A 21,695-nucleotide genomic window follows, 5' to 3' on the forward strand; every position below is an offset into this window, starting at 1 on the left:
AACATTCGACCCAGTTTGACAAGGCCTCATCGTGCCAGGCGTCTGTAGAGCTAGCATTCGCAGCAGGTACCATATTCCCTTGACCTATACCGACATAGACCGTCACACAGTACACGTCAAGCACTACTCCAAGACCTCCTTCTGGAATATCCTTCTCCGCAAAGTAGCGTGTGGCAACCTCCCGCACCGCAATCAGGTTGCGCGCGCTCAGATAACACTAGAACCTTAATTCCCGGCACCGTCTTTGCGAATATTTAGCAATGCCATTGCTTTGTCCATCTCGCCGGCACCATCTTTCCCCCCATCATACACCTTGTTCATATGATTACTGAGCTTCTGAAGCGCCATCATGGTCTCATCATTGTCGAATATGGCGTAGTGACGATCGAAGAGCGCCTTCATGGTTGCCTGACAGTTGTTCATATTCGTTGTAGCCTCTTCCAACCTTGTCTTGACCAGGAGCAGCTGCTTCGCGATTTCTTCCTCCGCCGTCATCGGCACAATCGGTACAGCGTTGGCGGCCGTCAGTGGCACTCTTGGTATGGCTTGTGCAGCTTTGGCCCTTCTACCTCCTCGCTTGCGTTGTGATTTGGACTGTGCATCCCACGCCGGGGGTGTAGGAGTAGAAGATGCATTGAGTCCTTGGAACGTCCCCCGGCCAGCCGATGGTTTGGGTTTGGTATGCTTGTTCGCCGCCACCTTTTGCCGCTTGGACGTGTTGCCAGAAGGGTTCGTGAGGTCAATGAGATCCTCGGTGTCCGAATCTGCAGTCAAGTCGATGGCTTTATCCGCCTGTCCCCGCTCAGCATCTTCCAGTGGCCGCTTTCTCATCAAAGGCTTGATGGGATGGAACTTCAACTCGACGGGGCGCTTAGAGGGTGAGCGTTATGGTGAGCGGCCTCCTCTTCTTCTTCGTGTTATCACCAATACCGCTTGGACGATATCTGTCTGGATCTATGTGAGGTTAGCATACTTGAACAGCGTCTCGGTCCGCAGGGCATGGGAAGTCTGATAAACCCGTGACCGCGTTTTAAGCAACACTAACATATTGGGTCCTTGGGTGGCGGAGGGAGGCTGCGAAGCCGGGAAGCGCCTGCTCGCAACGCAAGTCGCTTGACTGCCCATATCAGATTGAACAAGGCCTCGTGGTTGAATGTGTTGAAACCAGCCTTTGCGGCTGCGTGGGCGACCTGCAGCTCGAGGCCATTAAGCTCGATAGCTACAGCACCGCATCAGCACCGATTCGTGTTGGTGGGAATTCTTTGCGGTCTTACTCCCTTGGTAGAGACCGGTCACTCCTGTGTCACGATGTTCATACCAGCATCCGACACCTCTTCCGCAGAAGCCGTACTGTTTCCACGCCAGACACGTGCCTCTTTGCTGGACATGGCTGGCAAGGTCGCCTGTATCGTAGTGAGCGAATTCGCAGGTGACGGTGCGAAAGGCGTCCACGTTAGGGCATTCTGGACCCAAAGCCCAGTATCGGCATGTATAGAGTCTGTTGTGCGGGAAGCCGGTTGTGTTCGACATGGTCAGTGGCGATGGAGTCAATCTGAAGAGTCTGAGTGAAACAACTAAACGGTAACGATTAGTCGATCCACAAAACAAGCGGAAAACAAATACCACGATGGATGTGCGAGGCAAGGGAAGGTGGACATTGAGGTGGGTATCAATTTGGCCGAATGAGAGCTGAGTGAAACGGGGATAAAGTGAAGGTGAAATGAGGTATAAACACCTTGTTGGCAGGGACGCGGTGAGGCACAGCTGCCCGAACTAAGCAAACAGTGACGAGTACAGGGAGACTCTAGTGGTATTTTACAGCAGCCTACAAACCAGGACTTGCATCTAGTCATCAGTCGTTATCAGGGCCTTTCACTACATCAAAGTGTTGCCTCATCCTGCTCAAGCTCCTCCCCACCTAGCATGAGACCAAACCTACGCAGATGCCCGACGTTTGAGTGATCGGAAGTCTCGCTTGGGAAACTGGGTCTGCGTCTTCAACTTCATCAGCACGTAAGCAGCTTTGGTCTCTGTGAGTCCTCTCGATGACTTCTTCCTCGCAATGCCATCTTTCTCTCTCAGTCCGCCGTCAGAATCATCTGACCCAGCATCATAGTCTTCGTCGACATCCATACGGTGCACGTCTGATCTGGGAGACACTGCTGGTGTCGTTGGCGCTGCTTCGTTCGTGGTTGAGGTGAGCAAGGTGCTAGGGGCAGTGTGCAGTGGTTTGAGAGGCGGCGGCAGCAAATCCAGTGGTGTATGTGATCTGGGAATGTTGGCTGCATTGCGACCTTTGCGAGATGTACCGTGCGGAGAGGAGGATCTAGTGGTGCTGGCAGGTGACCATGGGTTGGTAAAGGATACTCTCGGGGACGGTGAGCGCGGTGAGTTGACGGAGGACCAAGGGTTGGTGAAGGCAATCTGTGGTGATGGCGAAGACAGCTCATATTTGTCCTCCGAGCCGGTATCGGTTGAGTACTCGCTCGTACTGTCGGTCTCCTTGTATGGCTTGGGCAGGATCTTTCGCAGCTGTGGCCGGGCCTTGGGTGTCTGAGGTGTACGCGGGCTAGGCAGGCCTGGTGACGGACCGGGTGTTGCTCGAGTCTCCAATTCGCGATAATGCCGAGCCTGCGCAGCGCAATAGTTGGTGATCTCAGGATCAATCTGCATGGAGCCGAAGTTCTCATTGTTGGGAGGGAGACAAATGCTGGGAAAGTCTTTGCCGAAGACTGGTGTCAATGCGTAGCGAATGTGCCAACAGAACGTCGCTGCCACTGCTTTTGCTGCTTCGTACGGGATCCAGTATCCTGAGACGAGTCAGTGTGATGAATGCCAGTACGGACCATCTTCAAGTACCTTGCGCGACAAGAGCTCCGCCGGTGATGCTGTGACAAAGTTCTTTGAGTCCTGGATTCCGAGCCAGCATTTTTGCCGGTGTTGTCTGAAAAGTCAGCTTAGCGCCTTGATATGGTCTTCGTTGCCGGCCCTACCTTGGAATAGTTGCCGCACTTGAACAGCGGCGTGGTGCGGACCAAGCCAATGTTGTAGTCCCAGAGCATGGTGTAGGTGGTCGGGTCGCCCGGGATCTTGTACTGGTACTGGAAGACTGGCCATGGTCAGTTCTGTCACCGTCAATGGATTGCTGCGAATCATCATACCTTCAAAGCTTTCCCTCCCTGTTTTCTCCCAGAACAACTTCTTCTCGCTGTTGTAGGGAATATGTCGTGGGTATGTTGCAATGTCGCCAATGGGGTACACTTCGTACATCTGATGTTTTGCTTCGAGCAGCTCGTCTTGAAATTCGTCCGGCGGATATCGGCATTCCCCTCGAACGGTGCTTGGCTTGAAGACTGCAGCGTCCTTGCAGACCTTCTGTTTCTTCCGCAGGCGTTTGTCCAGAGCATGTTCTGTCAGCTCCGACCCTGGTGACGTCTGGCTGTCCACGGCGGAGTGATCTTCCTTGGAGCTGCCATTATTGCTGTCATAGCCCTCACCCTCCTGTGCTGGGTTAAGAAGGGAGTGGATCGCAGCCATGTTCCTGCCAATGCCGTCTTGATGAGATCAATGCGAGACCGAGCGCTTTGGTGCTGGCGAAGATGGTTGGGAAGATGATTTAGGGCTTGCTTGATATAGATGGCAAATAGCAACCTAAAGAACAAGGAACATCAAAGCCTTGAGCCCTACAAACAGCGACGCTTTGGAGGAAACGATTGTACCCGATCCACACACCGACATTCGCATACAAAGAAAGACCTAGATATGGCAGCATATCTTCGAACTCCTGCAGCTGTTGCGGCAGACTGCCAGTCTAGGCCAGATGGTAGACGAGGCGGTATGTCCAGATTCGTCCAACGTTGACGAATCAAAGAACGCATGGTGTTGGATCTGGCTTACACGCTGGATTAGCGGTGAATAAAGTCGTTCCTGGGGTTCCGGAACGACGCAGAGGCGAGTTGGCTGGGCTTCAACTCTGGGAGGCCGGATATCAAGCATAGCAACAGCAAACCAAGTGTCCGGCTTTGCCCTGACCCCAATGAACAAGACAGCCTGCGTTGCAAGGCACGAATTAGGGCCGGTTGACGCTGTCGAATTCACCACATCCCCTCTAACGGGTAGGCGGATTGACAAAGCGAGGATAGGTTGGCATCGCCTCGGACGTCGTCTGCAGCTGCCCTCGAACTGTATCGGCCGCCCGAGAACGAAGCTTTGAGAAGACAACCACCTGTCATCAGCCTGCAAAAACTTCCCTTCGGAAGGACTCACCACGTTACCGTGACTGCTGTTATCGGATGGTCATGCGGCTCCATCCTCCTCCGCGGTGCCTTGCATTGGTACGTTGCACAATCGGTCCACTATTCAGTCAGCCTTGCAATAGTTACCGAACAGACAAAGAAACACCCATGCCAAGACATGCACAAACAGGTACACAACAGCATGACTTCTGTTTCTAGACGCTCCAAGCGTGGGATGACTTGAAAGTGGCAGAGCCACGAGGTGCATCCGTCGGAAGGGACGGGCGCGGGAACCTTGCTGTTAGCGACGTAATGTTAGCGACAAGATCGATCAAAACCTCCTTGATTTGTGCTGGCGGATGTCAACCAAAGTCCATGGACAAGCAGGTCTCAGAGTAAGTGAGTAGCGAAACTCAAGATGTCATATTAAAGCCAAGTCTATGCCATCGTCACAGCATGATACCTCCGATCAGACAGGGCTGAGCCACTGCATTTCTTGCCAAAAGGAAACTCTGTCGGGAATCTTGGAGCACGCCATTGTCTTCGGGTCTCTGCCCTTTCCCAGTATGCGTGCCCTAAGAACATAAGATTTACTCATCTGAGAATGCTGCGGAGGAACCATCATCCTGGAATCCAGCATCACCATCCTCATCGTCGTCATCGTCGAATGTATAAGCCATCGCCTTCTTCGTCGTCGCCGCTCGTCTCGCCGGTCTCGGTGCAGGATTGCTGGCCACAGGCTCATCTGAATCCGATGCGGAGGGCGATTTCAGAATATCGTCAGCCAAAGCATCCATCTCGTCGTCCGAGTCCACCACCTTCTTCTTCGCCAATCTCTTTGCATAGGCCTTCGCAACCGGGGACTGCTGAACCTTCTTAGCTGCCGGAGCAGCTTTCTTCGCAGCCGGCTTCTTTGCTTTGGGTAGCTCATCCTTCACCGTCTTCTTGGAAACAGCCTTTTTAGCCGGCTTAGACGGGACCACATCGCTGTCGCTATCGTCACTGATAGCCTTCTTCCCAGGTGCTGACTTCTTAGGCTTCGGAAGGACGGCGTCGCTGTCACTATCATCGCTAACTGTCTTCTTCGCCTTCGTCGTGACTGGCTTTTTCGCAGGGATTATCACATCATCCAACTCTTCGGGGACGTTCGTGTCATCCTTGTTCGTCACAATGATGGACCGTCTTGGAGACTGTTGAGGAGCCAACATCTTGTAGTCGGTCTCATCATCTGACAAATTCATTGATGTCTTTGCAACGGGTTTGGAAATGGGCTTGTAACCGTGACTGCTGGTTGGCCGAGACACCGAGTTCGAGAAGAGAGCTCGGGCTTCGCTGCCACTATCAGTGGTGGGGTTGCTAGGAAGCCCTTTGACCATGTCACCAAGGTCGGCAAGTAGCCCGTCTCCGTTGTCGCTGTCCGAATCACTCAATAAAGCGTAATTGGTAGGCTTCTTGGTGACAGCACGAGACTGCCGACTGCCAGCTTTCGAGAGAGCAGCATCGGCATCCGATTCGGGTTTTGCGCCTTTCGCTTCGCTGGAAGCTTTTGGCTTCGCAGCGTCCGTTTCAGGTTCTTCGATGGGGTCACTGGAACCATCAGTATACAATGCTCTCTTTTCCAACGCACTTTTCAAAGCATTCGTCTTGGGGGCAACATACGCCGCGATAGAGCGCTGCTTTGTAGGCTGGATTGGTTTTGGAGCTGGCGCAGCCTTTTTCGCTTTGGGCACGAACGCCTCAAAATCAGAATCATCGTCCAAAGCGTCGCCAAGTCCCTTTCGCTTCTTCGCGGTCGGCTTAGTAGTGGCTGCGGTGGCAAATTTCTTCGAGACACGCCGTCCTTTCCGGATGTTACGCTTGCGATTGTGCTCGTCCTCCAGTTGGAACCGCCACTCAGCAATGAACTCGTCGAGGTCGTGGTTCCAGAGATCTTCCTTGGATTTCTTCATCAAGACATCAATTTCTGCTTCTTTGTCACCAATCTGTCGTTGTAGCCGCTCGACACGTTCTTGTGTCAATGACCATAAGGGCATGCCAAGAAGGTAGTCATAGGAACTGGCATCGACAGAATCATCTTCCGTATCTTCTTCGACAACAGGCTCTTCCTCGCCATGCTTGGCGGCATCTTGAGTTTTGGGAAACGCATCGAACCCAAGCTTTCGGAGCTCAGCAATGAGAACGGCCTTCTTTTTCTTGGAGATGCTAAGTTTGCCATCAATGATCATCTGGATGAATCGAGCTTGGTTGGTGAACCGCCTCAATTCCTTCTGCATCTCTTGCAAGAGCCACTCTTTCCGCTTGGCGTACAGCTGCAGGCGATAGCTGTAAAATTCGTCCATGATGGCTTCGACATTTGCGTACTTGGTGATACGGCCTTCAGGGTCGAATGCAACGAGATTCGACGTTGCTACGGACTTGGTGAGCTTGAACTTCTCTACAAGTCCTTCCGAGATGGCGGCGTTCATGTGTTTCTCATCCATCTGAATGATGAAGTGCACAGAGTCGTGGGTGTTGTAGTCCTTATAGTCTTTGATGAACGACGGAGTCTTCTCTGCCTTGATGATCTCCTCGAGCTTGTCCTTGAAATCCTGTGTCCAAGTGCGAATGGGCAACTCGGTAATCTCCACCTCAGTGTTACCGGTCTGCGTGATGATACCGCTAAACTGGAAACGATCAGGGGCTGTCTCTTTGACCTCGCCTTTGAATCCACGGAACCATGGTTGCATGGGCTTCCAGTCCTCCCCAGCCATTCTGCGCTTCAGATTCGCCACAATATCTTCAGGGTTGTAGTTGGGAATCGAGGAGCTCCAGCCCGTTCCGATACCATCCGCGCCATTGACAAGAATCATGGGGACGACCGGTGCATAAACTTCCGGTTCGATCTTTTTGTCGTCATCGAAATTGTACGTGAGAAGAGGCTCATCGGCTTGGTGAAAGAGTTTCCTGGCAAAAGGTGATAGGCGCGTAAAGATGTAACGAGCGCTTGCAGAGTCACTTCCTCCCTGGTTTCGAGTACCAAATTGGCCTGATGGCTCAAGAAGGTTGATGTTATTCGATCCAACGAAGGTTTGAGCCAAGCCGACAATCGTTTGTTGAAGAGAAGCCTCGCCATGGTGATAAGCTGTCATTCCACCAACCAAACCTGCCAGTTCAGCGACTTTCATATCCTTCTTCAAGTTTCGCTTAAAGCATGCGTACATGACCTTCCGCTGGCCGGGCTTCAAGCCGTCGACAACAGAAGGAATGGATCGAATGTTGTCAGCCATACTGAACAGTATCAGCTCTCTATTAACAAAATCAGTGTACGAAATGCTCTTGGTGGTATGGTCGAGGTATGTGCCGGGCTTAAATTGTCGTAGCCACTCCTTGCGTTCATCTGCCTTCTTCTTGGAGAAAGCAAGTTCGATCAAGGACGCTTCCTCGTCCTGCATTACGTCAAATTCCTTGTGGTGCTTATCGATGTCGTTGAAGTATTGCTGCGCATCTTCGGTGGTGCTTGTACCCAACCCCTTGTAGTATTTGTTCTCCCATCCTTTTTCGTGCTTGTGAGCCTCTTTCCAGGCTTCGTACTCGGGCATGGTGTAGAACGACCGGGACTGAGTCGGATTCTTGGGGTCGCCCTTCCAAACTTTGACGATGGGAGTGATGAATTCGACCAAGAATTTTGGAATCTTGAGTAAACTGGGAAATTGTACTTGTAGGAAGTTGATCAGCAACCCTTTAATGTGACTTCCGTCATGATCCTGATCGGTCATGATCATCAAATGACCGTAACGAAGACCATTTGTATCAGTATAGGTCTTCTTGTGTTGGAGGCCCAAGAAATTCTTGATGTTCTGGATTTCGGCATTCTTCGAGATCTGATCGACCGAAGCATCTCGGACGTTGAGTAGCTTACCACGTAGTGGGAAGACACCGAACAAATCTGGGCCTACAACGGATCGTCCTGCCATCGCCAGGCCTTTGGCTGAGTCACCTTCAGTCAGGATCAGTGTACACTTGTGACCCTCTCTGGTGCCGGCTTTGTTCGCATCAGTCAGCTTCGGGTTGTTCATGCGACTGCGCTTGCTGCCATCAGACTTTTTGAGAATCTGATCAGCCTTCTGCTGAGCAAAATGGAGAATGTTTTCGATGACCTCAGTCTTCGCCACCTTCTTCATGAACTCGTCGGAGATCTGGCACTTGCTTCCGAATTGGCTAGATTTCGTGGTAAGTTGCTCCTTGGTCTGCGATGTGAAGGCTGGGTTGACGATCAGTGCGTTGACAAAGATAAAGATATGGTTGCGAATCTGATTCGGCTTCAATTGTGCGCCACCCTTGTTCCTCTTCTTCACGATTTCAATTAAGCGATTGACAATTTGATCGGCGATATAGTTGACGTGCGTGCCTCCGGAGGTTGTTGCGATGGAGTTGACAAAGGAGACTTGCTGAAAAGAGCCGTCTGAGACAGCAAATCCGATCTCCCAACGAGGGTCGGGAGACTCAGTGATGATATCCGAGGCATCATTAGCAGCCTCAACGCCACGCTCTTTCTTGATGGCCTTGGTGTACATCTCGCTATACTTCTTGAAGTTTTTGACTGGGATCGCAGAGCCATTGAGTTTCACTTTGACACCCTTACAAGTGCCAGCGAGATCGTACACACGACGCTTGAAAAGGGCCTCCAAGTCATCATCCATAGCGCTCATGCCGAACTTTGCAAAGTCTGGGAAAAAGGTAACCTTGGTGTAATCTTCGCCTTTGGCGTCGGTGATCTTCGCCTTGCCCATCTCAGACATGTTCTTGGTCCAGGTCTGCTTGTACTTCTTCTTCTGTCTCGAATCGGATGTCTCGACTGTGAATTCTGTACTGAATATGTTGGCAAGCTTGGCGCCGTAACCATTTCGGCCGCCGGTGATCTTCTGTTCGTTGTCATCGTAGTTCGAGCCAGTGAGAAGGTGCCCGAAAATCATTTCCGGGATGTAGATCTTCTCCTTTGAGTGGATCTCGATGGGAATGCCGCGACCGTTGTTCCAGACACTGATCTCGCCCTTCTCGCGATCGATGGTTACACGAATCTCGTTCATGTTCTTGTCGTTCTGCTTGTTGTCTGCGGCATTGACCAAGATTTCGTCAAATATCTTGAACACGCCGGGAACGTATGAGACCTCACGAAACTCCATCGAGTCCTGCTCAGTATTGTAGACCCACATTTGCTTCTCTGTACGTTCGACGGAACCAATGTATGTGTCAGGACGCTTGATAATGTGCTCCAACTGCGTGAGCTTTTGGTATTGCTCAGAGACGCGCTTCTTTCTTTGTGGCTGCGGGGAATCGTTTGCGCCATCTGTCCCAATCGCCTCGTTGACGAGGTCACCTAGAGGCTTCTTGTGGCTCCCCTTGACAGGATTCGGGTTTGGCTTGACCTTCTTTGCCATGGGAGGGGTATCTGCAAGAAGGGATTCATCATCGAAGGCATCGGCCGCGTCGCTGACCAGGCTCTCATCTTCCGCGTCTTTCTTAGAGCGCTTCTTGGGGACCGTTGTCTTGGGCTTCGGACCAGGTTTCGCCTTCGGAGCAGCTGCCTTTTTGGCCGCAGGTTTCGCATCCGCCGATTTCTTTGCAGCTTTGGGCTTTGATTTCTAGGCGACAATGTTAATAGATTCGCTCGCAACTGTTAGCGACCCAGACTCACGGTGACAGGTTCAAAGTCTGAACTACCGTCCTCCATGTCGAACATGGAGTCATCCATGCTGGAGGTGAGCGGCGAGTGAGGCCCTTCAGATGTTTGTATGCCCCGACAGTGGGCTGGTAGAGGATTGTTAGATGTACATTCGTCTTGAGGGAAGTCGACAGTGTACTGTGGAGCGTCGAGGAGACCTGCACAGCGCGTGGTGTCGCTATTGTTTGTTTGTTAACAGGTCGCGTCACGGCGTGCAGGGCTAGCCACTTTTGGAAGATTTGGGGCTAACCGTCTTTGGACACATTATTCTCTGCCTGGGAGTTGTCTTGACTTGGAATGCACGACGGAGTACTTCATACACAACGCCATACCTTTTCTTCATCATGACGATCACGTACATGGTGTCTAAGGAAGGGTTGCGATGCAGAGTAGACGTGACTGAAGGATGAGGCTATGCATTCGTCGGCGCTGCTCCGATATAATTCTGGATCTGGGACCCTCTCTGTGCTTTTCATGCCCTGGCTCAAGTGATCGCGTGATGGCGTGTCTCCTACTATCATACAAAGTCACTGTGTATTGGTCGCAGCTGTAGCACTTGGTGCCTCAGATATGTCAGGGCGGTGGCCAGACACCCACCACACCACTGTGTACTCCGTACGTTACAGCGGGATTGCCGCATTCAACCGCCTCCTTGAGGTCAACAAGCGTTGCCTTCATATGATAACTGGCAGTCCATTCGTGCGTGCAAACTTAATGCCGATCAGATACTGCGAGACTACCATTGCTAGATGCAGCCAGCCGAGATTGCGTGAACCGAGGGCGACCGAGCATTGGGCGCTGCCACTTTAACAGGCGTAAGCGGGGCACGACGGGCTACTGGGAACTGTACTACTCGTAGTGCCAAACCCATAGTTTCCGCAAGCCCCTGGCGGCCTGGCCCACCACCACTGGCGATTAGCATTGCATTGGCTTTGCCTCTGCCTCTGGCACTGCTCAAACATTCAGTCGGCGCTCCGTGCTCACTTCCACCTCCTTCATTGTCCTCGACGACGTCCATTCTTTACTGTTTTACACGCCCCTCGCACGGTCGCTGGAAGACCTCGCGAGCAGCCTCTCATTGTAGTCGTTGACAGCGAGTGTCGTCGCTGCTGCTGGAAAAGTACCAACCACCGCCAGGGTTCACTCATTTGCCCGGCCTCTCTACCACCCCGCCTCCCAACTGCCCATTGCTTCGGCCACAAGCAGCCTGCCTGTATGCGACTCTACAGTATCGTCCAAGATGGCAGACGTTGACGCTGCTTGCAACCTTCCTTCTCAGCACGTAGCGGAGGACGACAGTGACGTCGAACCGGAAAATGTGCCTCTCCCACGCAGCTCGATGGTGTCGGTACGACTCTCCGACATACCCTTCGACCCTGACCTTGATATCATCGACGAACGTGATGTCCCACAGGAGGTGTCTGTCCCTCACAGCGACTCTCCATCTACCCGTTCGAGTCGGTCGTCGTCGAGAACTTCGGAAAGCTCCATCTCGATGAATTCAGTCAACTGGGAAGGCCTGGAGAAGACCGAAGAACAAGAGGCCAAATATGACGCCACAGACGAAGTGAGACTGCTTTTCCCCCTACGCGTCTGACACAATTAACTGTGGACATAGTCTACCGCCTTGCTCCTGGCACGCCTGGAGAAGGAGAACGCAGCATTGGCCGTTGACCCGAAGGCTGGCATTTCGACGACCTCACGACCGCGGAAAAACACCCGGCCACCATCCATGCACCAGCTAAAGAGAATGGTCACCGGTCCTCAACCTCAGTCACTGAGATACTCGCTGTTGCCTGCGCCACCCATGACCGAGCTAGAGTTCTGGGCAGCTTTGGTCCAAGACTACACCCAAACAGCCCAGCGACTGCCGACCTTGACTTCCAACAAAATCCGAGGAGGTGTCCCACCACCTTTGAGGGGTGTTGTGTGGCCCAGCATTGCCCGAGCACATGATGGCTTCCTACGCTCCGAGTATCAGCGGTTGTCGAATCAGCCGAGTCCCTATGATGGTCTGATCGGCAAGGACGTGGGACGCAGCTTCCCAAATGTCGACATGTTTCGGGAAAAGGATGGCGATGGCCAGCGCATGCTTGGGAAAGTCCTGAAATCGTTTTCATTGTACGACGAAAAGATCGGATATTGTCAAGGCCTAGGGTTCGTCGTTGGACCTCTGCTGATGCACATGAGCGAGCCGGAGGCTTTTTGCATTCTTGTCAGGTATGTGACGAAGGCATTTCCACCGGAAATCAGTGCTGATCAGACGCAGACTCATGGAGAACTACGACCTACGCTCGTGCTATCTCCCTGATTTGTCCGGACTTCATCTTCGCATATACCAATTCCAGCAGCTACTCAGCCGACACCTGCCAGAGCTTGCGGCTCATCTCGAAGAGCTGAAAGTCGAACCACTCTATGTATCCCAGTGGTTTCTATCATTTTTCGCCGTCACTTGTCCACTCCCTATGCTACTACGCATTTACGATGTCATATTATCCGAAGGGGCAACGGAGACATTGATGAGGGTAGCACTATCTTTGATGCAACGAAATCAGAAGAAACTTCTTGCATTCAGGGAGTTTGAAGACGCCTTGCAATTTTTACTCTCGCGAGGATTATGGGATACCTACGCACAACATGCCGACGATTTGGTCGCAGACTTTGTGTCTCTGACCGTACTTGTGAGCCAGGAGTCTCTGCAAACCCTGGAAGCCGGCTTCAGACAGTCGCACAACATAACAACAGCGCCATCGCTGAAGAGTGCCGCAGCCTCATTCTTGGGCAGATTTTGGGCCGGGTCGTCGCATGCACCATCGAGGTCTCAGAACCTCAGCCTCACGATTCCAGCAAACAATGTCTCGATCCGAAAGTCTTCTTCTGGCCAGAGTCTGACGTCGACCCTAAATTCGCTTGAGACCACCAATTCTGAAGCGAGTACGTTTGCCACGGAATTTTCAGAGGACGGTCCCTCAAAAGCCACGTTATCGACTGCCATCAGTATCCAGTCATCAATTGTACCGACCCCGAGCTCGAGCAACCGCGATTTGCACCAGCAGATTGAAGAGCTGCTCACCGAGTTGTCAAAAGTCCAGCGGCAGCAGGTCGAACTTGCTCAGGAGCTCCAAAGCGAGCGGGAAGAGCGCGAAGAAGACCGGCGAATCGCACGCACCCTCTTGGATTGTCTGCGTTCACAAACCGCAGAAATCAAGGAACTCGCTGGGGAGGACGACTCAGAAGCCACCACAGAGCTAGAACATGTGATGGCCCAGGCTCAGCAACAACTGAGTCGAGGAGAGGTCAAGCGTCTGTCGGTGGATGAATCAAAACTGCAGCTACGTGATGCGCTTTCAGAGTGGAAAGAAAAGCATGAGGCGGAGGTAACGAAGTGCCGCGACCTCATGAGACAATTGGATGAGCGAGAAGCCGAACATCACACTCTGAAGGAGCAGCTACGGGATGCGCGAGCTCGTATACAGGATGCTCACCGTGACAAGCAGCGCCTAGAACGCACAGTCAGTGAACTGCGCTCTCGAAACAATTCGGTGCCCGAATCACCTGCTGACCTGTACACGCCTGTCACCGAGTTTCCGGATCTGAAGCTGCCTCCACCGAAGAACTCCGGGCTGAGAGAGGAGAGGCTGGGTAGACCGGAAGCAAATCGGTCAAGCAGCGTCGGGCCGTACTCAAAACGATCAAGCAGCCTCAACACGCAAGCAGTCCTGGCAACCGAAAACCATGAGCCTGTTCCGAACGACGCTATCCTGCTTGAGCTGGTCAACTCCAAGACCGCCGAAGCAGTTGCGAGACAGGAACTAGAAGAGACCAAAGCTAAGCTGGACGCACTGCGAAAAATTTTAGGAGGCACGAACTCGTCTCCTACCACGCGAGGCAACAGTTCTGAGTCTCCCATACCATCAACCCCGAGCCCTGGCACAAAGGAAGTGCCAAAGGCCTCCCATGCGGCATCGGCAAGCACTGGAGGCTTCTTCAGTGGGTGGGGGAAGCGAGGCACTTGATAAGCAAGATGCCCAATGCTTTCATCTTCTATAGCACTATTTTAATTAAATGATCTAGACGACGATTTCGAACTGTTTGAGCACCATCAACAGACATTACCGATGTCTCCACCTTACCTTGTCAAAGTGTGACCAGTTTGTAGCATTTGTCTTCTTCGCCGAACGACACTGTCTCTCACTGACGTCGCCCTCTGTCCGATTTCCTGGTGAAAGCCAACGAGTCGAGCCGAACAGGCACGGGTTCACTTTTACCGTACGGAGTACTCTTCCGCCACAACAGCAGATCTCTGCCCAGCGATCGCCTTGTAGTGTCTTCCTCGGGTATGGGAACACTGGCAGCCGCGAGGGCCCTACCCGACAATGTGGTGTCCATGAAGCCCTCGCCTTGGCTCTTCAGACTGGGTTGTCCTGATCCATGCCAAGGAGAATCTTTTGTTCATGGATGTCGCACCGATCCTGACCGAGTATCGACAGATATGAGCGGAATGGCCTCGGATACCATGGACCCTGGAAGCAGAGATTTCTTCGTACTGGAGTCAGCTACTGTGGAAGACCTTAGACGGCAAGTGTCTTCCACCGTCCTTGCATAATACTGCTCCCGCTCTATCAAAGATGGAGATGAACTATTTTGTGAATGTGTGTCCCCTTCTCACCGTGGCAAGGAACAAATACTGAGATAACCACCTGGCAGATGCCGTTCAGTTCACCGGGAGCTGCAACCTATGTCCTAGAGTTCAGCAACTTCCTTTGGTTAGTCATCACGCCAGTTGTCAAACCTGTCCTTGTTGAGTGGACGCAGGATTCCTCTCCAGACATCGGTCGGTCGCTGACCGGTATCTATCTTCTCCACGTGGGTCTTCTTGATCTTGGACATATGGAAATCTGTCGCGAAAGACTATTCAAGCTTTATGGGTGCTTGTGTCCTGGATGGAATTGGAGCTGGCCCTGCAGATGTCCAAACACCCTTCCTAGGACCATGAAGAGACTGATTCGAAAGCCAGACCTTTGTGCCACTAGTCATCACAGATGTGTCGTTCTTGGTCTTCCTGTGGTGGACAATTGGTCTTCTATCTCTGTGGCAAGACTTCCAGAAGGTGGACGCCCAACAGTTTGGTGCACAGTCAGCGAGAGGAAGGACGGTGCCACTAGTAAGAGCTCATGTCTAGAGAACGATGATACGGGGCAAGAGTTGAAACGGTGACTGTCGAAGACACTGACATGGAGACTGCGACTCTCTTCGACGGCGCTTTCTGTTGCAACTTGGGTCTGATGAGGAGCTGAGTGCTCACGATCACGCTTGAGGAGAGACTCCCGTAGAAGACGATGGAGAAGACTAGGTGATTTCGTTCCACCCGCTCTTGCTAGACATTCTTTGATAGAGATACTGAAGCACAAATTGAGTCAATGGCGAGGCAGAGCCGCGTGCTCCAGTTGTGAAGGTGAAGTTGAACTGACGCAGACAGGAGCACGGCGGTGAGTCGTTACTGACTGCGTTCGATGCCCTTCTGTTTCCTCGCCATTCACACACGGCAACCACACCATCATAAAGCTTTTCAGATCTGCCTCACCATCTGCCTGCGTGATAGTTCGATCAATGCATCTTCACTCCACATCCGCGCGGCGCAGTGCAGGATGACTTGTCCACTGTCAACGCACCTCGTCCTCGCCACGGCCACACTGAGGACGTGCATTTATCCACTGGCCTTCAATACTGTTCGCCTTTATCATGGAAGATCTCTTCGTCGCGGATATTGCGGTCGACCCGCGGGCGACTCACGACGGACATGCCCATCTCAACCATGTCGATTTCAAATTGCTCTCACCCAGAGAAGCCATGCTGCCACAGAGCAATATTTGGGAACAGTCCTTTCACGACCTGAGATACGGCTCCAAGCCCGAAGATACCATGACTTACCAGGGGGCCGCTCTTTACAAGACAGAGACTGATTGGGTAATGAGGCAGCACTATCACAGTTACATCCATGAGCACCGCAGAAGGGAATATCTCCAGCAGAAGCTGGGACAGAAGCGAGACGAACTTGAAGAGATGAGATACGAGCCCGATTACGCAGAGACCGACAGAAGAAGACAGCAAGCAGAGCGTGCGCGGTTTTCGATCGGACCAGACAACAGGCGGTGTTTGCTCGACTGCAGGGACAAAATGCTGCTTTCGATGCTCGGCATCTTCAAGACCATTCCCCGGCACTTGCAGCAGAGCACTCTCCAGGTCTATACATGCCGGCCTCCACAGCAAATGTTGCTCCGCTAGTCTCCACCGAACAGCCAGTATCAGCCAGAACTAGGCGAGCAGCCCTGGAGTCAACTTCTGCCTCTGCGGCCAGTGCCGTCAACGGTATCCAAACTCCTGGACTCTGGTCTAACGCTGATCTCTGCAGCGACCATGATACTTCTCCCATCAAGAATAGATCCGCCAGCAGTGGATCCCCGACCAGAGGCATGCATTTTCTGGACGAATCCATAACAACCTCACCCACTTACCCTTGTTCTCCCGCCCCGACTTATTGCCTCGCGACTGGCAATAACAGGGATGATAGACCTGGAATTGCAGGTCTCCATGCCGAACAATGTGCTAGACACGACAGTTTGTCCCAGGGAGGCGGCTACAGACGGTATGCCCTCTCTGCCAACCAAAACGTCCAGACCAAGAGCTCTCATGGCAGGATCGAGAATGTTTTCCCAGCTCCACGACCAATGGGCATGATAGAGCGACAGCAGCATGGTCCGCCAGCTCGACAGTTATACGTAGCGTCCGCAGCTGCGTACACTCCTGCGGCCTCCGCTTACTCCCCATATCTCGACAACGGGATGATCGAAAGAAGTCTCGCTGCACTTCAACAAACCACCACTGAAATCATGGGCGACACCGCCCCCGAGGCTACTCCGCCCTTATCCTCGTATGCCCACGCTGAAGGCGACATGGTCCTGAACGATCCCGAGGTCACAGCTGACGATGCCGAACCCCAGTCACCCAATCTGTCTGATATCATTGGAAGTGAGACGCCTTCTGAAGACGATGGTGATGACGATGACGAGGATGAGGACTTTGACCCAAATAGAAGAGGCACGAGTTTGGTGGTACCGAAGCATCGGGAGGTCAAGGGATTCGGGATGAGGACACGACGAAGCATTGGCAAGGCGAAACGATAGCGGCAAACCGAGAAATGTGTTGTTGGAAGCTCCGAGCCTGCTGTGACCAAGGGAAGCAAATGTGAAGGACGAATATCCGATAGCAGAACCAGTGTATGAGAGCTTGCAGACGCACCAAAGCTGTTCATGGTGAGACGGGGTATTTATTGTATCGATACGTGGGGCTTAGGCGATTGCACGAGATGAAGATGGCCTTGACAGATTGGGCGGGTAATGGGAAATCATAGTCCAAGTTTCGACTTGAGGCGCCGGGCAAGGAGCAGCAGTCGAAGTGAACCCAGAGCTCACCACACACAGTAAGGAAAATGAGGGCGTGCTGTGCTGTTGTAAACAGCGTCGGTGCTGGTATTTCCTCTCATCTGCCAAAATCGGCAATTGCTCAATTCAAATGATGTTGTCACACCCGTGCTTTTAGCGACGTCGTAGTAGTCTCCTCTCTCTAGCAGTTCACGATCTGCCAGGACTTCTCTGAAGCAAAAATGGTGAGTACTGCGACCTCTTCAATCATCGTCTTCGTCATCGCTATCAGGAAAGTCGAGGTCAAGTTTCCTCTTTGGCTGCGGCGGGTTGGGTGGTCTTTGAGCTTGCCCTTGGCTGGTCGAGGGTTGTCTCGTGGCCGCCGTCGCTGGGTCCTCCCGTCTGCCCAGAATAGGACTCTCTGGGAACACAGTGGCCTCTTCTTCCACCTTCTGCTCAGGCGCGATATCCTCTGTTTCCCTCACAATCCTAGCTACCTCGCGTTCCACCGCTTCCTGAACCAGCTTGGCAGTTTCGTCCTCATTGCCGACGCCGCCTGACACTTGTTGCTCCTGTCGTTCCCTGAAAAGCTGGAGTTGACCCAGTGCACCCATCCGCAGGGACGGACCGTCGGGGAAGGCCATGCCCATGCGGGCGCGGTCAATGGCGATAGCATTATCGATGCGAGACAGCTCAGCTGTGGTTTCTACCGTGTTGGTCTTCTCATTGCCAGGTTCGCCGTCCGGCGCCGTCGCGGCTATTACCGTGTCTTGCGTCGCGAGAGGGTCAGTCGAGGTCTGGCCACCGTTCGCATTTTTGGCGGCCATCTTTCTCCGCACAGCTTCTGTCTCTGCCTCTTTGGCTGCGATGGTGTTGTGTTTGCCGATCCGCGCCGCGAACGTCAAAAGCGTGTGATAGTCCACCTCCGAGACGGATCCCCCGTGGCCATGCTCAGTTTCATCCTCAGAGTCCTCTTCAAGAATGGCCGGATTGATCGCGCCAATCTCTGTCTTGAACGCGACACATCTCCTCACCGTGTCTTTCAGCTGTTCCTGCAAGGACGTGACTTCTTCGCGGAGATTGAGGATCCGGGCGTAGTTTTGCTGGTGTCTTTGGAGGAGGGCGAGCGCGGACGTGAGGTGGTCATCATCGGTGATGAGATCCTTTGCGAGCTGGGGCGCGTTGGAGAAGGTGTTGGTTTGGGTGAGGGTGGTTATGAGCGCGGTGAGGTGGGTTTCTATGTTGTCGAGGGGAGCGAGCACGAGCGAGTCCATGGTTCACCGCGACGCGGGCTCCAAGCTCTGGATGTTCCTGCACGGGTGCGGTAAGAGCCCGGATCTAGCAAGGGGACCTGCTGGCCAGCGGTGAGCAACTTTCAGGATGGGGGAACAGGTGTTCGGCGCGGAACAAGCGAGGCGGGCGGTTGACATGAATTAGTTAAAGCTATCGGCGGCAGCTCCGGGCGGAAAAGGCCCGACGCGCCGTTAAAGCCATGCACGTGCCAGGCTTGGCGAGCATCTAAGTTTCGTTCGACATTTCGCTAATTGATGGATTCAAAACAGCTTGACAGAAACATGTTGTGTAACATTGCTTGCTTTCATCGCGAGGGGAAGCCCGTATAACATATCTCTGTGCTACCGGGATCGTTCTTCCAGTGCCCCTCACTGGGAGAAAATCCAACACGAATCGGAATTTGTGCCATCTGCCGGCCCAGTTCAGTCTCTTGCATCGTCACCCAAACCAATAGCAGTCACGGCTTACTGCAGCAGCTCGCATTTAGAGAGCTCTCAGTCCGGCCACGGACAGCACATGATCCTCGTGCTCATGCACAGAAAACCCGCCACAATGGAAACACAGTCTCGGATTTGTCACCAAGCCATGCAAGCTCCGCCATCGTCCGATGCGCTATCAGGAACTCGGTGGTTATCAGGGTCCTGAAGAATGCCACGTAACTCGACGACTGATATACTCCTTCGAACCGGCCAGAGCTTAGGTACGTCCTCATGCAACATGGGCTTCTCCGCAATATGTGACCACCAGTCGTTGCTTGCTGTGGTCGATAGTTGGTACCGGCCGCCCATTCCTCATGCACCCCATCAACGCATGAGTACCAATGGGTACCTGGCGTTTGCGAAGGGCCGGTTAGGACGCGAGGGGTATCTCGTCGGTATCTGAATCTCGCTCCTCTTCAGGCGGAAGGTGGGCATTCCTATTTCTTGTCCCATGGTCCCCCTCCTCTCTCTTTGTCACCCTTCCCCCCTCTCCCCAAGTTTGATCCAAGTACCTATCCATCAACTCCAAGATGGCCCTGTTATCATATGTACTCGACAAAGCTGTCTTGGGAGTTGAAGTTCTGGTGGCAGGCCTTGTCGTCTATGCCCTCGGCACTGTCATCTACAATCGGTATTTCCACCCGTTGAAGGACATCCCCGGCCCGTTCTGGGCCTCGATCACCACTCTGTGGTACTTTCGCGCTGTACGATATGGCCGGGGTCAAGACCATCAGCTGCCAATCCACAAAAAGTATGGAAATTTCGTCAGGATTGCCCCCAACCAGGTGCAGATCATGGATGCCACCGCGCTCGAAACCATTTACGGCCCCAAATACCAATTCCCAAAGGGTGACTTCTACGACAACTTCATCACCAACATCAATCCCAAGCGAATCGACAGCTTCTCGGAACGGAATGAGGCTCGGCACACGGAACGCCGTCGAATGGTGGCTCCTATCTACACGCAAGGTGCTGTGCTGGAGTATGAACCGTGCGTTGACCGAGTCATTGAGCTCTTCCACCGGCAGATGGACCGGTTCGCTGCCAGCGGAGAAGCCTTTGACATGTCCGTCTGGCTGCGCAAGTACACCTTTGACGTGATCGGCGAGATGTTCTACGGGCGTGAAGGGGGCTTCGGCTTCATCCGAGACAATATCGACTACGGCCAGTGGTGCTACCTCATGGACATCATGCCCAACCCGATCGCGGCGCTGAACAACATCCCATGGGGGTTCCGAAACCTCTACTTCCTCTTCGAGCTGCTGTATCCGGAAACCCGGGCCGGGGCCAAGGGCTTCTCCACGACGATCAAGCAAGCGCACGAGGCGATGCAACAACGGCTCGACGACATGGCGGCCGGGAGACCGTACAACCCGCACGACACGCTCAGCAAGCTGATCGACATTGCCCACGACGAGAAGAACGACTTCCACATCCTCGACGCCACGACCGAGATCTGGGCCATCATCTGGGCGGGTTCCGACACCACGTCCATCGCGCTCACGGCCATCTTCTACTTCCTGCACAAGCACCCGCACACGCTGGCGAAACTGCGCGCCGAGGTCGACGACGCCTTCGCCACGGGCGCGCTCAAGTACCCCGTGAGATTCAACGACGCCGTCAAACTCCCCTACCTCCACGCCGTCGTGCGCGAGGCCATGCGCGTGCATCCCTCGCTGGGCACGGGTCTGCCGCGCGTGGTTCCGCACCCGGGCGTCGAGATTTCCGGCCGGTTTTTCCCCGGCGGCACGGGCGTCATCATGAACCAGAACGCCGTGCACTTTGACAGGAACGTCTTCGGCGCCGACGCCGAGGAGTTCATCCCGGAGCGCTGGCTGCGTGACGACGACGGCGGCAGGAACGCGGCCTACATGGAACGCCACATGATGCACTTTGGCTATGGCAAGAGGATCTGCATCGGGAGGCACATCACCAACACGGAAATGTACAAGCTTTTGCCCGTCGTGCTGCGCGACTTTGACTTTGACTTGGTGCCCGATGAGAAGGGCCGGTGGGAGTGGGAGGTGTGGAGGGGGTGGTTCCATCAGCAGAAGAATGTCATGGTAAAGGCGAGGAGGAGAGAGAGAGGGAGTGAGTAGAGTCGAGTCGAGTCGAGTTACATAGTGCTGGTCGTGACTCTGGAAGCTGCAGGATTGAAGTCCTCGGGGGCGAGAGGACGAGAGGACGAGAAGATGCAATTTGTCAAATTGATATGGTCGCGTGGTGCTTGTGATGGAATACGAGTTTCCCTGTTTCGACGAAACAGCCTTGTTCGTGTCTGTATTATGTCGCTGTCGCACCGTGGTGGTTGCAGATGAACACAGTACTTCCGCAAAATCGTATTGCAGTCTCGAACGAAATAACGAATAACGATTCATAATATTATTCTCTTGAAGCGCGGTGTCCTAGACATGACCTCAGCTGGTCCATGTCGGGAGTTGAAGGCTTGTGATGGCCGAGATATATCTCAAGTTCCCAACAGAGTTTCCATACAGAGTTTCCATCGCCTCCTCTCACATTAAGGGGCCCTGCCATCCCTTCGTATTTCCTATTTCTGCAGTCCAAC

The 21,695-nt window shown here is 53.3% G+C and overlaps 8 protein-coding genes across 8 annotated transcripts; 4 read left to right on the plus strand and 4 right to left on the minus strand.

Annotated features, from left to right (window-relative positions):
* Positions 1-225: 225 nt before the first annotated feature.
* Positions 226-1,530, minus strand: G647_02196 (uncharacterized protein; the record flags this gene model as incomplete). The annotated part of the gene is made up of 4 exons (XM_008726546.1): positions 226-870; positions 931-944; positions 1,046-1,219; positions 1,275-1,530. The coding sequence occupies 4 exons, from the start codon at positions 1,528-1,530 to the stop codon at positions 226-228; spliced, it is 1,089 nt and encodes a 362-aa protein (XP_008724768.1).
* Positions 1,531-1,935: 405 nt separating this feature from the next.
* On the minus strand, positions 1,936-3,537 carry G647_02197 (uncharacterized protein; the record flags this gene model as incomplete). The annotated part of the gene is made up of 4 exons (XM_008726547.1): positions 1,936-2,810; positions 2,860-2,944; positions 2,994-3,109; positions 3,162-3,537. 4 exons carry the CDS (start codon positions 3,535-3,537, stop codon positions 1,936-1,938), a joined length of 1,452 nt encoding a protein of 483 aa, XP_008724769.1.
* Positions 3,538-4,825: 1,288 nt separating this feature from the next.
* Positions 4,826-9,966, minus strand: G647_02198 (uncharacterized protein; the record flags this gene model as incomplete). Its single annotated transcript, XM_008726548.1, has 2 exons — positions 4,826-9,856; positions 9,910-9,966. 2 exons carry the CDS (start codon positions 9,964-9,966, stop codon positions 4,826-4,828), a joined length of 5,088 nt encoding a protein of 1,695 aa, XP_008724770.1.
* A 1,210-nt stretch (positions 9,967-11,176) lies between these two features.
* Positions 11,177-13,952, plus strand: G647_02199 (uncharacterized protein; the record flags this gene model as incomplete). The annotated part of the gene is made up of 3 exons (XM_008726549.1): positions 11,177-11,503; positions 11,555-12,156; positions 12,206-13,952. 3 exons carry the CDS (start codon positions 11,177-11,179, stop codon positions 13,950-13,952), a joined length of 2,676 nt encoding a protein of 891 aa, XP_008724771.1.
* A 1,726-nt stretch (positions 13,953-15,678) lies between these two features.
* On the plus strand, positions 15,679-16,221 carry G647_02200 (uncharacterized protein; the record flags this gene model as incomplete). Its single annotated transcript, XM_008726550.1, has 1 exon — positions 15,679-16,221. One exon carries the CDS (start codon positions 15,679-15,681, stop codon positions 16,219-16,221), a length of 543 nt encoding a protein of 180 aa, XP_008724772.1.
* A 443-nt stretch (positions 16,222-16,664) lies between these two features.
* G647_02201 (uncharacterized protein) lies at positions 16,665-17,120 on the plus strand (the record flags this gene model as incomplete). Its single annotated transcript, XM_008726551.1, has 1 exon — positions 16,665-17,120. One exon carries the CDS (start codon positions 16,665-16,667, stop codon positions 17,118-17,120), a length of 456 nt encoding a protein of 151 aa, XP_008724773.1.
* Positions 17,121-17,620: 500 nt separating this feature from the next.
* On the minus strand, positions 17,621-18,631 carry G647_02202 (uncharacterized protein; the record flags this gene model as incomplete). The annotated part of the gene is made up of 1 exon (XM_008726552.1): positions 17,621-18,631. The coding sequence occupies one exon, from the start codon at positions 18,629-18,631 to the stop codon at positions 17,621-17,623; it is 1,011 nt and encodes a 336-aa protein (XP_008724774.1).
* A 1,028-nt stretch (positions 18,632-19,659) lies between these two features.
* On the plus strand, positions 19,660-21,228 carry G647_02203 (uncharacterized protein; the record flags this gene model as incomplete). The annotated part of the gene is made up of 1 exon (XM_008726553.1): positions 19,660-21,228. One exon carries the CDS (start codon positions 19,660-19,662, stop codon positions 21,226-21,228), a length of 1,569 nt encoding a protein of 522 aa, XP_008724775.1.
* Between the last annotated feature and the right edge of the window lie 467 nt (positions 21,229-21,695).

This window comes from Cladophialophora carrionii, assembly GCF_000365165.1.
Source record: "Cladophialophora carrionii CBS 160.54 unplaced genomic scaffold supercont1.2, whole genome shotgun sequence".
In the NCBI taxonomy this organism is placed as follows: domain Eukaryota; kingdom Fungi; phylum Ascomycota; class Eurotiomycetes; order Chaetothyriales; family Herpotrichiellaceae; genus Cladophialophora; species Cladophialophora carrionii.